The sequence below is a fragment of the Solanum stenotomum genome, chromosome 9, assembly GCF_019186545.1.
Source record: "Solanum stenotomum isolate F172 chromosome 9, ASM1918654v1, whole genome shotgun sequence".
Lineage (NCBI taxonomy): Eukaryota > Viridiplantae > Streptophyta > Magnoliopsida > Solanales > Solanaceae > Solanum > Solanum stenotomum.
This window is the reverse complement of record NC_064290.1, coordinates 5256628-5274772: the sequence shown is the minus strand read 5'-3', so window position 1 is coordinate 5274772 and position 18145 is coordinate 5256628. Positions and strand designations below refer to the sequence as shown.

The 18145-nt window shown below is 34.2% G+C and overlaps 3 protein-coding genes across 5 annotated transcripts in view; 1 reads left to right on the top strand and 2 right to left on the bottom strand.

Moving 5' to 3' along the window:
• Window positions 1-18145, bottom strand: part of LOC125878027 (tetraspanin-19) — a 367072-nt gene that overhangs the window by 289259 nt on the left and 59668 nt on the right. The gene's annotated exons all lie outside the window — the stretch shown is intronic.
• LOC125878004 (switch 2) lies at window positions 2013-10484 on the top strand. Of its 2 annotated transcripts, none has more exons than XM_049559299.1 (8): window positions 2013-2427; window positions 4293-4399; window positions 4582-5506; window positions 6538-6785; window positions 8030-8156; window positions 8473-8643; window positions 8746-9013; window positions 9907-10484. In XM_049559299.1, the coding sequence occupies exons 1-8, from the start codon at window positions 2053-2055 to the stop codon at window positions 10242-10244; spliced, it is 2559 nt and encodes an 852-aa protein (XP_049415256.1). In that variant the 5' UTR covers window positions 2013-2052; the 3' UTR covers window positions 10245-10484. The 2 variants fall into 2 exon arrangements, with proteins under 2 accessions (XP_049415256.1, XP_049415255.1); XM_049559298.1 differs by having other exon boundaries at window positions 8368-8643.
• Window positions 10474-17047, bottom strand: LOC125878020 (uncharacterized). 2 transcript variants are annotated; one of them, XM_049559318.1, is made up of 10 exons: window positions 16745-17047; window positions 16577-16636; window positions 14806-14973; window positions 14021-14087; window positions 12560-12771; window positions 12376-12438; window positions 12181-12208; window positions 10946-11073; window positions 10742-10783; window positions 10474-10666 (listed from the first exon to the last, which is right to left on the bottom strand). In XM_049559318.1, exons 1-10 carry the CDS (start codon window positions 16946-16948, stop codon window positions 10559-10561), a joined length of 1080 nt encoding a protein of 359 aa, XP_049415275.1. In that variant the 5' UTR covers window positions 16949-17047; the 3' UTR covers window positions 10474-10558. The 2 variants fall into 2 exon arrangements, with proteins under 2 accessions (XP_049415275.1, XP_049415276.1); XM_049559319.1 differs by having other exon boundaries at window positions 10946-11058.

Genomic DNA, 18145 nt, shown 5'->3' with positions numbered 1-18145 from the left:
AAAAAAAGTTGGTTTAACTCTCAAACATAAAAAGTAACATATGTTATTAAAAACTTTAATAAAAAGTACTATAATTTACAATAAATAATAACTTAAAATATCTACAAGACAACAAAAAAAAGACTAATTTTTGTACTGCTTCTGTCACATAAATTAGGATTGGGATGATTTTAAAATTTCAATTTTGGTTATACATTATAAAATAGCCGAAAAATTGAATGATATAATTTTTTTAAAAGTAACCGAATGAACCGTCCTATCGATAACCTTAATGTTACTTCTACTCTGTTTATTTTTACTTAAATTTAGAAAGATATGCTTCATTTCTACCCTCAATATTATCGCTACATTTATTTGCTATTTAAAATTGAAATTAAAAAGACAAATGACAAATAAGTTTCTATATTAGCTCACTTATGAGCAAAATATATTATAACAATCTTTACTAATTTTATAACAATACATAAACTATACTCCCTCCATCCCATATTAAATGGGCACTTCCAACTTTACACGGTGATTAAAAAATCATTAATATATTGGAAGACTTCACCATTTTGCCCTTTGTTTATATCAATGCACATTGAAATGAGTTACAAAAAATACACATACAATATAGGAATGGCCATATTAATTGTAGGGGTAAAATGGAAAAGAATTAATTAACTATATCCTAATTTAATAAGTGCTCAAATAATATGAAAAAAATATTTTTAGTAAGATTCTCATCTAATATGGGACGGAGAGAGTAACAATATAACTTTATTAATGTTGGGCTCGGACAGCGCCCAGACTTTCTTTACTAGTATATATATATATATGAATGATATACATATATTTAAATTTTACATCAACTATAAATAAAAACTTTAACTTTGAATATATTGAGTTTTAGGAGGTGTGAACAAAAATGAATACTAATTATTTTTTCCAAAATAACACTAAACAAGAAAAGATATAATTTGAATAACACTTCACATTGAATGAATTAAAAGTGTATATTTTCTAATTTTTGTGATTCAATTTGTTTATCTTATATTCCTATTAGTATGTTTAAAAAAAAAGGATCTCTTCTATTTTTTATAATTTTAATTTTAAATTTTTTTGCATCACATGTTTAAGATTACACATTAAAGGACATTTTGATATTTTCTACGTATATTTAATTTAATATCATAAGATTGAAAAAAAAAATTATAATAATAATAATAACATACCCGTGTAATCCCACCAAATGAAATTTTAAGAGAACAGAGTGTACGCAAGCCTTACTCATATCTTAGAAGTAGAGAAATTGTTTCTAATAGATCCTCCAATCAAGAAAAAAGATAGTCCAAAGTAGTACATAAAAAAAGATACAAAAAAATCATGATAAGCTACTATAGCCTATAGACAACCTGATAAATAATCATGAACAATATTCATAACAAGATAATATGATAATTGAAATATGAAAAATAACGATAGCAATTAAACTCAAAGGACAGGAAATTGTAAGATCAATATGATGACTAATAGTAAAAGAGGATAAACGAAACAAAGTTTAACTATATCTAACTAACCTTTTATCGGAATGTGCGTCCTCCATAACCTGTTCATCATGTACTTGATAAGTTGGAGTTTTGTCATATTGTGTCTAATAACCTCTCAAAATTTCTTTGATCTAACTCTACCTCCTCAAATTATTCATAGCCCATTTCTTACACCTTTACACTGGAACATTCATACATCTCATCTGCGCATATTCGAATCATATAAAGAAATTTCATATTAAAACATAATCAGATCCAAATAAATTGGATTCGGGGGAGGGGGGGGGNGGAGGAGGCTAAGGTTCCAACTTAGGAATCAATCAACTTTAATCGACAGTCATTATTGTCTTTCTACAATAATGATATGGATTTGGTTGATGATCGGAGATTACAAAAGTATATGGACCGTCTATGATACGGAAGGGTAGTAGTATCTCTTTTTCTTTGTGGAAACAATAAAAGCCCTTCAATTTGAAAAAACAACAGTTCCTCAACAAAATTTCAAGATTTTCAATTCCCCATGTCTTTGAACACCTTTAAGGAGACGCTCAAGCCTTGTACCAGTCAATCATTTTCACAATCTTCATCAACTTCTTACAATTTTGAGACCAAATATGTAAACCCTAGAAAACCCCCAAAATCTTCTTTGTCTCAGCAGCTGTTACGACTCGAAGATCACACTTCTCTGATACAAAACCAACCCCAAACCCCCAAAAAGCAGAATCATTTTGATTTGAAGAGAAAATATGAAAAATCAGAGGAGGAAGAAGTGGTAGAAGAAGAAGAAAAGGGAATTGGGTTTGGGAGACCCAAGTTGGATTCTTTATTGTTAGATCAAGCAGGACCGTATGAGCCGTTGGTTCTGTCTTCACTGGGTGAAAAATCTCTTGTCCAGGTGATTTTTCACAGACCCGTATCATCAAGATTCAATTTTTATAATCATTTGTTTAACTATTTGTTCTATTTCATTTACTTAAAGGCATAATGAAGCAATATGATCATACATATCTAGGAAAGTTACAATTTTGATTCTTGTTGGATAGTCTGCCTGAGGTTAATCTAGGAAATTTAAGATCATGTGATGTTTGCTTATTGGTTGTATGTGAACATTCTGATGCTTTGATTTATCTTAGGCGTTGATCGAAACATTAGGATCGCGATAGCTCCCTCATTGGAATGTGATTGATAAGTTTTGCATAAATAGAATAAAGGGAAAAGGGTTATACAAAGGTTTAATGTTACACTCCGTTATAGTATTGGTACATATATGCCCCTACCGTCACAAAAGTGGTTGAAATTTGCCTGTCCTCCGTTAACCTCATCCATTTTAGCGGAACTGCCGTATGACATGCCAACTCACCACACCAATGAGCTCACATCAAATCTTCTATTATCATCACCACCCAAAGTCAGTAACACCTTCATCCTATATACCATCACCACCAACATAGATTATTTACCCAAGCAACAACAACATACACAGTGTGATTCCACAAGTGGAGTCTGGAGAGGGTAGAGTGTGCCCAGACCTTACCCCTACCTTGTGTGAGGTAGAGGTTGTTTCCGATAGACCCTAGGCTTAACAGATATGCATTATCTACCCATCTTTCATTTCTTTATAACTTCAATTATGAAGTTGAATCTAATATATATTTGTTTTTTGTTTTTTGTTTTTTGTTTTTTTGTGTTGGTCTACGAGTAGCAGAAACTTTTCTAAATATCAATATATTGCGTGTCCTTTGAGACTTTTTTTTAATTGATGATGTTTGAATCTGTTAATGAATAAGTGGATGATAATTTTGCAAGAAATTTTAGTCAATTTAGTCTATTCATCTATTATAATTTCTACCTCTATTTGACAGGAAGATTATATTGAATATTTTCATACTGATCCATTCTGTTTTTATGGAGAGATCCTCTTCTCGGCTGAAGTACAAGAGAATTTGTTACTAGCAAGTTAATGTAAAATTTTATTTTATTTTTTAAAAAGAAGAGATATTAGAATAAAACATTTTGAAACTCGTAGCTAATAACTACAGAAATATATAACTTTAGACGGCGGATTTAGAGGGTAAAATCTACAATTGATCGGCGAAAGGAGAGAAAGAGCGGCAGGAGATTTCATTGATAGTTCGAGTCCATGATCTGTTAATTTCATTTCTAAGGAAATGAAAGACGGGTAGATGATTTAGATGAAGGTGTAGGTGACTTTGGGTGGTGGTGGAAGAAGGAGGGTCTGTGTGGTGGGTTGGGATGCCATGTGGTATGGATGGGGTTAACAGATGAACGGTAAAATGACCAAAACACTCTTAAAATTTTAGTAGAATTACAAATTCAGAAGTATCTTTCCAAAGAAAAGGAGAAATGATGAATATAGAATGAACAGAAATTTAGGGGTTCTATTTTGGAAAGATATTTTGAGAATTAAAAAAATATGTTAAGGATAATATAGTAATAGTTTAGGTCAAACTAAAAGTGCTTATAAGCTGAAAGACCGTAAGTTGGGGGTGACCAGCTTGGCCTTTGACTGATTTTGGCTTGTAATCACTTGGCTTATAAGCATTCTAAATGTTTATCAAACACGTAGATAAGCCAAATGATGCTCATAAGTCAATTGAACCAGCTTAAAAGCTTAGCCAAACACCCTTGTAGTCACGTTTGTTACCTGGTGAAATAAATTCAAACTTGCTTCTTTGTCCAGTTTATGATTGTAATAATGATTGACTACTTATGTAGCAATTTCCTTTATTTCTTTTTCAGGTTCCAGCATCTATAAACTGTAGGCTTTTGGAGCATCAACGAGAAGGAGTGAAATTTTTGTATAGCTTGTATCAGAATAATCACGGAGGACTTCTTGGAGATGATATGTGAGTTTTATTTGTGCATCTCTTCTTGGTTGTTATGGTGGAGATGATATACAATTTTTAATGCTAATATAATGTGTCATCTTTTAAATTTTAATTGTGTGATTATAATGTCTCTTATCCTTGTCTTTCCTTCTTCCCCCCACCTTTTTCTTATTTTTTATGTGTGCATAAATTTGGAACAGGGGACTTGGTAAGACCATCCAAAGCATCGCATTCTTAGCTGCTGTATATGGCAAGGATGGAGATTTACCTGAATCATCAGTCTCGAAGGAACGCCGAAGAACAATGGGACCTGTACTAATAGTTTGTCCCTCTTCTTTGATCAACAATTGGGAAAATGAGTTTTCCAAGTGGGCAACATTTAGTGTTTGTATTTATCACGGGCCAAACCGTGATCTAATGATTGACAAACTAGAAGCACGTGGAGTGGAGATACTTATAACCAGTTTTGATACATACAGAATCCATGGAAGAATTTTATCAGATATTGAATGGGAGATTGTGATTGTTGATGAGGCACATCGACTCAAGAATGAGAAATCAAAACTGTACGAGGCATTTTTAGCAATAAAGACCCCAAAACGTTATGGTCTTACAGGAACAATAATGCAGAACAGATTAATGGAATTGTTCAATCTGTTTGACTGGGTGATACCTGGTTGCTTGGGGACACGTGACCACTTCCGAGAGTTTTATGAGGAGCCCCTTAAACATGGACAGAGATCAAGTGCTCCAGATAGATTTGTTCAAGTTGCTGATGAGCGGAAACAACACTTAGTATCAGTTCTGCGCAAATATTTGTTAAGAAGGACAAAAGAGGAAACTATTGGACATCTCATGTTAGGGAAGGAAGATAATGTTGTTTTTTGTGCGATGAGCGAACTGCAAAAACGGGTTTATCAGAGAATGCTACTGTTACCTGATGTACAATGCCTTATCAATAAGGATGTGCCTTGCAGCTGTGGAAGCCCTCTCAAGCAAGTTGAATGTTGCAGGCGGACCGCTTCAGATGGTGTCATCTGGCCTTACCTTCACAGGGACAATCCAGATGGTTGTGATCACTGCCCTTTTTGCCTCGTTCTTCCATGTCTCGTCAAGCTCCAGCAGGTTATCCCTAAAGAATTTCTTTTGGTTATCTGTTGATCACTCGTACAATGATTCCATGATGGTTAATGATGTAGGAAAAGTAATCTCAATGTAAGTTATGTAGTCTCTATTAAGTAAAATTATTGCACTAGAGATAAGCACCCATAGTGAAAGAAAATGAGATAGGTTGCTGGATGCAATATGAGTCATCTGATATAGAGAAAGAAAAAGCTGAATATCTAGAAACCCTCAGTTTTAGGTGATGCATAAATGAAGTAATTAACCAATGTTGTTTCAACTTATCAACTTGAATGTTGAATGTATGATCCCTCTTTTGTGGTCTCTGAATTCAGATTTTTGATCTCACTTAATTCTTATAAAAGAACAATTATTAAAACAAGAGAAAAGAAGACTCGAGGAAAATGGGTGCAAATTTTGGAGATCAGAGTTCAAATCTCAGCAGAGACAAAAAACATTAGGTGATTTTTTCTTTTCCTCCTAAGCATATGTGGACAGAGTTACCCAGTGCTTGTGCTGGTGGGAGATAGAGGGTACTCGGTGGAATAGTTGAGGTGCGCGCAAGCTCACTTGGACACCGTTATCATCAGGAAAGGATAAAAGGAAGAAGAAGGCTAAGGAAAAATTCTTGAAAATTAAAGACCTCTTACCACCTCAGAACTGCTGCTAGTATGGAGCTCACTGACATGTCATGTTTCTATTAGTCTGGCAATTTTATTAGACCAATCAATTCTTACTCCTATGCTCGCACTTAAAGCCTTTCAAGCGCATTGAGACTTCTCTTACAGTACTTTTCACTTGCTATGTGACATGACTGACACACGAATAATGTATCACATGTTACCTTCAAACATAATGATTTTTGGTTGTCTGGTAGAGTATGGAGTGGGCGTCACTTGTTTATTTCATTTAATTTTCTAGATATTTGCAAAACTGGTTCCCCTTCAATCCTACATCTTAGTTTCTTTTGAAATTATTTTCCGTCTCTCTCTTGCATCATTTTGTATCCTCACTTTTTGGAGCTCTCCAAGCAGATAAGCAACCATTTGGAGCTTATCAAGCCTAATCCAAGGGATGATCCAGATAAACAAAGAAGAGATGCAGAATTTGCTGCTGCTGTATTTGGTGAGGATGTTGATTTGGTTGGAGGGAGTACTCAAAATAAGAGCTTCTTGGGCTTGAGTAATGTTGAACATTGCGGGAAAATGAGAGCATTGGAGAAACTAATGTCCTCTTGGGTTTCACAAAGTGACAAGATTCTTCTTTTCAGCTATTCTGTAAGGTGCGACGTCAGTATTCAGTTCTTTTAACCTTTTGAACTCCTAATATATGCGAATGTTGCAGAAAGCTAGGTGCTTGGCTAACAATATGATTTTTCCTTTCTTTTGTGATGGAGATTTAAGAAGTCCAATTATTTTGTAGTTTAATACATTGAATCTGTTCTTTTTGTTGTTGTCCTCAGTCTTGATAATCATACACTCATCTTTTATGGTGATATTTTAACTACTCTATTGATTCCTCTTCTCTATTATTGTCTGTCACCTGTTATTAATTCAAAAGACTGCATGAGTAACATATTTTTTCTGCTTTATTTGGATATTAGACCAACGGTGGTTTTGTTCTTTCAGATATGTCAAATTAATCCAATGATGGGCTAACCGAGTCCAAGAATTTTTTGTGATAGTCTAATGGCTATCTCCTTGAAGATAGTACTTGTAACCAATTGAAAGATGAAACTTCTCGAAGTTAAAGTTTTTAGCCTTACAATTTCATTTGATATTTCTTAATATAGGGATTACTTTATTTTCCTCCTCTTTTTTTTTATAATGGTGGTGTCTGGACCAGCTTGTGCGCACCTCGACTGTTTCACTAGGTGTAAGGCTACTCCCGCCAACATAAGTATGAGGTGACTCTACCCATCAAAACTTAGGCAGATGGGAAGAAAGCACATAGCCTTTTTGGTCTCCGTTGGGCTTTGAACCCTAATCTCCAAGATTTGCAGTCCACTTCATTGACCACTAAATGACACCCTTGGGTGCACTTCCTTTTCCTTTTCTTTCAAGATTATTAAGCTGTGTTTATTTCTATCTGATCCTTAAAATTGAGGAATGGTCCGCTTTTCATTGTCTGATTATTCAAAAGTTGCTGTATGATTTTGCTACCCCTAACCCCATCTTGGATTAAAAGTATTCTAACGTCACAAAAAAAATTCCTCTCAGATCTCTGGTAGTCGTGCACTCTCATGACAACCTGAGGGCTGTAAATGATTTTAATGAGGATCCCCATCCTTTTTTTCTTTTTCAGATAAGTAAGATCCCATTCTCGGTTTACTAGATATATTTCTCTATTTTTCTTGTTTTTGCAACTCGGTTCCAATGGAATCTGGAAACAGCAAGAGTCAGCCAAGGAGATGCTTTGTGCTTATAAAATATACCTGTTGCATTTATTGCAAAGCTTTTCAGACATGCCATTCTTTCCTTAGTCCTAATTCTCCCTTTTTTAACATAATAATTTTGTCCTGAGCAGGATGCTGGACATACTTGAGAAATTTATTATACGCAAAGGCTATGGTTTTTCAAGACTTGATGGGTCCACCCCAACTGGCCTGCGCCAGTCTCTAGTTGATGACTTCAACTCCAGTCCAAGCAAACAGGTAGATATTAGTAAAATAATCAATCAATCAGCTCTTTGACCCAAAGTTAGTTGGGGTTGGCTATATTATCCACTTTTGTGTCCAATTTTGCTCATTTAGGCCCAGTTCTCTTTATTTATGTGGAATAGAAAATTGGAAATTCAATTTTAGAACACAATCGAACTTTACCACTCTTTATCATCTCTGTATTTTGATGTCCTCCTCATCTTAGGTATTCCTATTATCAACAAAAGCTGGTGGCCTTGGCCTCAACCTTGTTAGCGCGAATCGTGTAGTGATATTTGATCCAAACTGGAATCCTGCCCACGATCTGCAGGCCCAGGACAGGTCATTTCGATTTGGACAGAAGCGGCATGTTATTGTTTTCCGCCTACTTGCTGCTGGTTCTCTTGAAGAACTTGTCTACACTCGTCAGGTCTACAAACAGCAGTTATCAAACATTGCTGTCTCTGGAAATATGGAAAAACGCTATTTCGAGGGAGTTCAGGTTGAAAGTCACTTTTCTTTGTTTGTTTTCTAGGATCTAAGTTTCAATTTTGTGTCATTCTTCCAGCTGGAAATGGTTACTTATTCATGCTGCAACTTTCAGGATAGCAAGGAGTTTCAAGGGGAGCTATTTGGAATATGCAATCTTTTCAGAGATTTATCTGACAAGCTCTTCACAAGTGAGATCATTGAATTGCATGAAAAGAACAGAAAAAAAAATGATGGAACTCACTCAAAGGAGGACTTGAATGTATGTGGAATGTATTTTGTTCCTGAGAAGGAAATAACTACAGCATCTTTTGTGGAAGCTGAAAGCAGTAAACGTAAAGTAGAGGAGAACACAGCAGTTGCTCCAGCGCTTGAAGACCTTGGTGAGTCCATTTCTTATTGGTTTCTGATAAATGATAATTGCACTGAAGGTCCTTTATTGGAACCAAGGGGAAAGAAAAGAACGGTGACTACTGACTATGTAGGCACCCGAAGTAAAATTTCTCTCCAAAAGAAAAGGAGCGTCAACATTGTTCTAACTTAAATATTGATCATCCTGAAAGGAAAGAAGGAAAATACAGTGTCCTCTTGTCCTTAATCATACAACAAACTTTCTTGATATCATTCCTTTTCTATACAAGAAGTTTCTTAGATTATTTAACTTTAAAATTTGGTATGGCATGTCTCTTTATCAATTTAACTTTTCAACCTTCACTTTTTTTTTAAACCATTACTGATATATAATACAAGTCAAATTAACATTTTAAGCTTCGTGCCTAGTCAAAATCTGCTGCTAAATACACGAAGGGAGTAGTACATAACTGGAAGATGGAACATAGTAGATCATCCCTCCTGATCCCATGCTACACTTTCTCCTTCCTCTTACTTAGTAAAGCTAAGTGATTCTTCAACAAATTTGATATTTTTTAGTTCTTTTTGGGATTTTGGATTAGACACAGGGAAAGGTATACCTGAAAGGTTGAACCCTGCATTTCTAGAACGCAGGGTAGGAGTTCTATCGCGTTGTTACTACTCGCCTCTGACAAATTTGGTTATTTGATAAGATGGAACAAGAGGATGGATATAGCTCTCTTAGAAAATCCGCTTTACTGTTGTACCTTAAAATTTCACTGATCTGTTGAAGTAGTTGACAATCTATATTATCTTTTTTTCGCAACTTTTCTTTTTTGGCAGCAATACTGAAGTTGTAGTAAACAGAAATACAATGGTGTTTGATTTTTATTGCTCAATTTCATTTGACCCTTTTGATGCGTAGGTATTGTCTATGCTCATCGATATGAAGACATTGTTAACCTTGGACCGGCAAAGATCAAAGAGAAGAAAGAACAGACCATACATTTAGATTACCCTCCACGCCAACCAAAGATTTCAACTGCTGGGAAGAAGAAATTAGACAACATAACTGGGAAGGAGAATGCAGGATCTGTCAATCCTACAATGATCCGCAAAAAGAACCAGTACAGCCTCCTTGCCCGTTCCATGGGTATGGAAGAAGTTCAGTTTAGCAAATGGCTCTTATCTGCAACACCAGCAGAGCGCGTAAAAGTACTTAAAGACTATCGTAAGAGAAAGGAGAAGATTCCTAATGGTTGAAACTTATTTTCCTTTCTCGTCGATTTGTAACTTTGTAACATTTAGTCTGTACAGGTGACTCTTTTTCATTTTTTTAAAAAAATGTGTACATGAAAGCTTTTAGGCAGGGTTTTCGCTTTCCAATTGTGTCTGTATATCTTCATTCGTTCTGGCGTATAGCCAGCACTAGATCAATGGCAACAAGTATACATTGTATTTGAGAACAAACAATTGGCACTCTCAATAGAGCAGATTGTTTTGGAATATAAGTAGTTCCCCTTCCAATTCTACTTTCTCTACATCTTGAGGCTGAGCTGACAATCTACTAATTGCAGCTACTTTCTCTGCATCTTGAACCTTGATACTGGCTTCGAGCTGCGACTGACAGATTGCACCTTTGAATTAACATCACTATTGTGTTCTACGATACTACCAGTAAAAGCCTGCAGAGCATATTGTCAGATCATATATCCCCTTCTTAATAGATCAGATAATATTAAAATCATGCACGAACATACCTTACTGCTGTCGAATTGTGGTTCAGAGGGACGAGCATCAGCCTGTAATAAAGCAGTCAGATAAATTTCTTTAGTTCTTAACTCTGGAATGATGCAATACAGCAAAACATGCACGGAACTGTGTTATTATGATGAAGATAATAGAACAGCAAGACATGCATGGAACCTTCTAGGTAAGAACAAATACGAGGCACAGAATCGTACTTTGGTTTCAGCTATAACAGGAGCCTCAACATCCTCTTTCGCTTGAGGTTCCATGGGAGCACTCTCAGTCAAATTGAATTTTCCATAAGCTAGATTCCCAGGTAAGCAGTTTTCTGGTACAATGCGATCTTTTAAGAGAAACAGAAGTTAAAGAAAAAAGGAACTTGCAAATTGAATAATCCTCAGGAAAAGAAAAATTGAGGAAGAACTGGCAGAGTTTATCAACAATGACAGAAAAACAAAGACAGCTGCAAGCGTCCTCTGAATGATTTGATATTGGGAAACTTATATGAAATAGCAAACTATTAAATCAAATTAAATGTTATAGCCATAGTTTATATTAATTGTAATTCGCAGCAAACATTTCCTTTTTTTGCCATCTGATTCGATATACAATTAGCCATCTGATTCGATATACAATTAGTCATTTTATACATTTCAATATAAAATGAATTTGTGTTTGTATAAAGCGAGAGAAAAGTGTATATACAAATACAAATACATATATTTTCGTCCTATACACTTATAATTATACAAATTACAATATATAAATGAATTTATACAAAACTGAACAATTTGTATAAAACTGGATGTTTGTAGCGAATTATACAAATCAAAAGCTCCATAGCAAACATAAAATTTGTTTTGGAGCGCAATTATGCAAACTATAGTTATAACATACAAATATGATTTTTATATTTGCTATATGTGAAAGTTGTTCGATGATATTTCATGAAAACAACATACTTTGATAACTATAGATAGGAGGTGAAAAAGGAAAGGCCAACGCTGCTTCTAATTCTATCCTCGAAGATGAATTTAAAAAAAAATACTGAACAGAGCACCAGAAACCGTCTTCGATAAGTAAACACTACCAGAAATTCAGAAAAGAGTAGACCCCACACACAAGTTTGACAAAAAGTAGAAAGTTCTACACAGAAGAATGACATCAAAGATAAACCACCAGCATTGAGTACCTTATCAGTAGTTGAGAGACTAACTAAAATTCCTAGCGGATAGTTGTTTTGGGTTGATCAGTTATTTATAGTTCATGCACAAGTAATTCCAAGAAGGTTCTGAATTACCCTAAATTGACTCTCTCCATCTGGGCAGTTGCTTTGGGATGATGAAATCTATTAACACATTACTATACAAGTAATTTCAGAAATTCAATAGGCAAGTGGCAGATGGAGTGTATATAGTTCACAATTCTTTCTTCTGGGGACAAGGCTTACCTTTAGATGTTGCTTTTGAACCTTCAACCTGCACATAAAAATTTCAAATAGATTAGTTGAAAAATAACAAACAAATTCATAGATTGTCGGGAAAATTATTTGAGAACCAAGCAAATCCCTTCACAGTATATGGTAGAATAAGAAAAGATGCAAGTCAAGAATACACATCTTAGGTAGAAGGGAAGGGTTACTCACATGCCAGTGATCAGGAAACTTTTCAAGGGACTGAAATCTTGAAGATTCACCTCTTTCCTTGAGCTTGCCAAAGTTATGCATCAAGCAACATGTCAAATGCAATTTAGCAAAAACTACAGAAGCATAAAATTTGTGTATTCCAAGAGTCAAACTTTCTATTTAAGTTCAACAACATGTAACTGACCTCTAAACTTTTCATTTCTTCTTCTAAGATAACATGACCTGGGCTGACATCCGAGTCATCACTACCTAGCTCTTCTTGATTGGCATTTTCAGCTTCTTCTTCTTCCTTTTCGAGTTCAGCAAGTCGGGAAAATATGCGATCATATTCCTTATCTTTAACATGAGATACACCTTTAGCTTGAGAAGAACTAGGAAGCTCGGGTTCCACGATACCTGAGTTTCAAGCAGTTAAGAAAGCTCAGTGAATGAAATAAGCTGCAATTCAGAGCAATTAAGTGATGCTTGGTTACAAGTAGAACCACAAATCAAAACGATCAAAAAAAGAAAGAAATAGAATCACAAATCAAAGAACCACCAAAGACTAGTGAATGTTGCTGAAGGTAAGAACTCTCATCACAACACTGGAAGATTACTTCAGAAAGCCATCTTCACAACACAGGGAGTAGAGCTGCTCTTTCGTCCCTCCATCCATGTGCGCAATATATATGAAAAAAGCATCCCCTTGGTTACACTTAAGATATTGGTCCATGAAAGGACAGTAGAAAGCCTGATGCCTTAGTTGCTTTTCACATGTGGAAAGAAACTATAAAAGCTACCTCTAACACATCCAATAGTCGATATAAAATCAGTCAGACGCATTAGAGACTCTGCTTCTGTCTCTAACAATATCTAGCAGGGTGGAAATGATTAAACTAAGTGGATGATGATTAACTTGTCAATGTTCAATGAACTCGATAAAGATAGTCCAAATAACAAATGGTGGTTTAGATTTTCAAGTTTCTACAGGCCTTAGGAACTTATATTATGTTTGACGTTATGGGTCTTGTATTAAAAACACGTTTTCAATAGTTTACAGTTCTATCATTACTCCCACTTGTTCACAATAAAAATTCTAAAACATGCCAAACATTTTGCTCACTTTCAAGACTGAGATTTGAACAATGTTTTCTCCATAAAATTTAGGATCCATCAAAACACCAACCATATATAATTAGCAGTGTAACACCTAACAATCAAAAAGCATGCGTCAACTTCTTCGGAGAGGTTCTTTTCCATAGCAACATAAAAACAGAGAATTATCCAATACATTAGCATCTCATAGATGAGCCTATAACTTCAATTAGACATGTTACAAAATTTATAGCAATAACATTCTGATAAGAGGCAAAGGCAGAATTTGAAGCTTATGAGCTCAGAATTTTAGTCTTTTTGAGCTACTTGGTTCTAAATCAATAATTTGTAGATAAATTTTCACAAGACAAATACAGGGTTTGAACAAAAAACAACTGGGTTCTGCTGAATTCGCTTCCTACACTCTAGTTCCGCCCCTGATTCTGATAGCAGAAACATTTAAAGATGCTTTTTACTAATCAAGAAAAAAATTTATAACTAGCAGAGTATAACATCAACATTAATTCGACTATTATATGTAAGACATAAACCAGTAACAGGTGGAACATGCCTATCATAGATGCCTCTTTAGGAGAAGTTTCCTCAACATAGTCTTCTCTTATCTCCACAAGACCCTCCTGTCAAAGATTGATTGGAATCATCAAATTGATATAATTATCTGAACTACAGAAACTAAAACGAATATGCACAAACAAAAAGAAAAATTACTCCGTCTATCCCAATTTTAGTGTCTTAGTTTGACTAAGCACGAAGTTTAAGAAATAAAGGGAGACTTTTGAATCTTGTGATCTTAAATTAAAGATGTGTGTAGTACTTTAAAGCTTATGATCTTAAACTTGCCAGGTAGAATGTTGGAATTGGAAAACTTACTAAATTTAGAAAGGACATTCTTTTTGGGACAGATAAAATAGGAAAGTAAGACATTTAAATTGGGATGAAGGGAGTAATACAATAAATCAAACTGTGAACATCCCAACTATCAACTAATGCTTACGGTGCACATATACATTCATATGACAAGCAAACCAGTGAGAAGTATCTATCAAAAGATTCACACCAAATAGGCAAGTCAATATCAAGTCATCTCAAACTAACTCAAGTTTTTGCATTTCTCAAATTTAAGTCCCAACACACTCTCATGTCATATCACCAAATAAGTTTCTGTATCACTTGAAACACTGAAGTTCTATTATCATTACCTGCTGCATCCAAATAAGCTTTCTAGCACTTCTAAACATGGTAGTTCTATCATAACATATTAGTAACTCAAACACTTAGGAAAGCAGTACCATGTCAAAATGTTCAAGCACCATATGACAGAACCAACAAGCATACCGCTGCCTCAGAAGCTGTAGCACAAAAAAATGAGGCCTCAGCCTTAAGGTCTTGCATTAAAGCCTTTACAGACTCCACTTGGACCTCCAATGCCTTCCCTCTTCTGTTCATTATCTCAACTGTTTGCTTCGCTGTCCTCTCAGCATAATGACCCTCTCCTAGAAGAACCTGCATACACGAGTGAAGTAGAAAATTATATTCAAAAAGTTACAACTAGAAAAGGAATCTAAGAGCAAAATTTCAGGTATTTGTCAGTAAAAAAAAAAGAAGAAGCATATTTTCATAATTAACCAAAGATCACTTGCTATTTAGCCAGACAAAATAGTAAGTTAAATCTTAGGTTTTAAACTTAGAAATGATTGTCTAAACAGCAGAGACTTAGACTTATCAAACAGATGCAAAAAAATAATAAATGAGAATTCAGGAAAGAGGAAATGAAGCATTTTCCATGATTTGGCAAAGAAGATCCTACCACTATCAGATGCCTCGTTGGAGAACAATAACCTTTCCAGTTTTACTGATATATTAATCAATAAATCATCCGATTGGACAGTTTTAAAGAAATGGTTCATTTTGATCAAGGAAGAGAACCGGCAATAGATCAACGACAGCTCAATCCCAACTAGTTGGGCCGACTATACCGATTCCGCTCTACTCATTCTGCTCTACTTAGGTCATTAAGAGGATTCATCATAGTGATACTATTCTTATAACAGTCATCAACTTATCACAATCCTCCTCCCTTATTTGGGCTTGCGACAAGAAATACTTTGCACATAATGGGAGTTTGATCAAGGAAGAGCTTCTGACAGGAAAAAAAAAGTTTCCCTTTAATCCAGAAAGAAAGACAAAAACTTTATGCAGGAAGGCCAAAATTTTCTGCATTTAGTATCATGTACAATCAACAGATAAGCCTTGCACCCAGTGGCAAAGCCACATACAATGGAGGGGATTCACCGGAAAGTTTTACTGCCTAAATAAGGTAAAAAGGATTTTTTAAGCATATATAAAATTTTGAATCCCCTTAACAGGTTCAACTCTCAAGTGTGGCATTTTTGAATCCCCTTGTCAGAACTCTGATTCCGCCCCTGTTATTGCACCTCGAGTATCGCTTGTTAGTATTGTCTTTAGTATTCTCATATTACTTCATTCTTCTATTTTATTATTACCTTTGGTTAGCATACTATTTGTTGTTACTACTGTTCTTTTCTCCACTATTTTCTATATGTATGGTTTCTTCACTAATGTACTTCCCTTTCTTACTGATTTGATATTTTTTACTTGATCCGAGATCTATCGGAAACAACGTCTCTACCTTAACAACCTTCCCAAGATAGGGGCAAGGCTGCATACACATCACACTCTCCAGACTCCACTTATGGATTACACACTGGGTACGTTGTTGTTTTTGTTTGCTGAAACGACACAAGAAAAAAGGCTCATACTACTGAAATTGCTTACAACAACAGCATACCTACTATAATACCACAAAGTGGGTTCTGGGGTGGGCAAAGTGTACGAGAACCTTATCCCTACCTCAAAGGTAGAGACATTGTTTGTGATAAACCCTCGGCTCAAGGAAAAAATAGTGACAGTCCAGAAAAAAAGTAATAGAAGTACAAGAAATAGCAGATAGTAACAAAAATTGCAGACAGTAACTACAACAAAATAATATGATTGCAATAGTACAAAAACCAACAAGTAATAATAGAAATCGAAACTGAGCAATACTACAACTACTACTACTGAAATCGCTTAGCGAATAAATTACCAGAAATTCATTGGTGTGAATCAATCGACCAGGAAAAAATGCAGCTTTACCAAACGGAACCTGAAAAGTTGCAAAAACTCGAACGCATTAATCGCCTAGACATGCAACAAGCATATAACACTCTACTATCCATTCAAAAATAAAAGAAGTACAGTAAACAAAATTCACCATGATATCATGATGGAGCTCATCGGGGAGTCGCTGAACAAGGTTAATAAGAGTATTGTTGTCGGCGGCAAAATCTCGGAGCTGGTCCAGCTGCTTCTGCCGCTCCGATATAGTTTCCTCCACACGCTTCGCTGCTTTCTGTGCTTCTTCCACCGGAAACAGTGAGGATAGTGACGTCACCGTTCCCTTTACTGATTCTGCCATGACTTCACTTGCCGGCAAACACCGGCGGCAACAATTTCCTCTTTCCGGCCTGTGTTTCGCGCGGAGAAAGAAAATTAGGGTGCCTTTAAAAAAAAAATGGAAAAAATTAGTTTACATAAAGTAATTTTGGGGGAAATATGTCAAAAAAAAAGTTTTTGAAAAAATATATTTTAATTTACATATAATACATGTAAAATGAAAGGATTATTAGAAAAAATAGTGAATATATCATTTTTATGCGCATTGCACGGCTATATATTAATTTATATTTTAATTTCATAAAATATCAAATAATTCAAATATTTTTACCTATTTGTCCTTTATTATTTTTATGTTTTATTAATAAATTATTTTTTTTTCATATTAACAATTTATTATTTAAATTTTTTGCACATGAAATGTTAAATATTATTATAAGATTAAATGACATGTTAGTACATTTTGCATATATTTTTTTCGAATTAAAAAAGTTCAAAATATTCTTTACATTTTTAAATTTGTGTTAAAGTATAATAGAAAAATGATTTAAAATTAAGTGAATATAAAATAATGTAATAACTAATAATAATACAAACATGTACGTGACTTATACATTTTTTAATAATCATTGAAAATAATTAATTACAAATAGTGAATGAGTTACTTGTTATATTATTTTTTAAAATCATTAATTTAATCTTTTAAACTTTCGCAGAAGAAAATAATAATTTAAATTTTTATCAATGATTAGATGTCAAGGAACTTACCAATTTTTCTAGTATTCTAATATAGTAATTACTGCGTAAATTCCTTTTATGACTATTATAAAGTTTATCATAAATTTTTGTACTGATTATATTAATACAACGTGTAATCATATAAAATTAATGCATTATATGTAATTTCTTAAAGATTTATGTGTAAAATATCCTTCATTAAAATAATGGAAGAATTTTACGCAGCAAAACAATTTTGTTTTAAAAAGAATCAAACTTTCATATAAAATATATTGATAACTAAGATTAAAACTCATCATTGGATATTAAAATAAAAAGTGCCAATTTAATTATCTATTAAACCTTTCTAATGTTTTCCTTTATTTGGTATTATGCTATGTATAACGTGATATTAGTAATGCAATAAGTTTTAATATACGTATTAGTATGGTTAAATATACAATTGTCCATCAATTTCTTTTTACATCATTGTCATCGTATA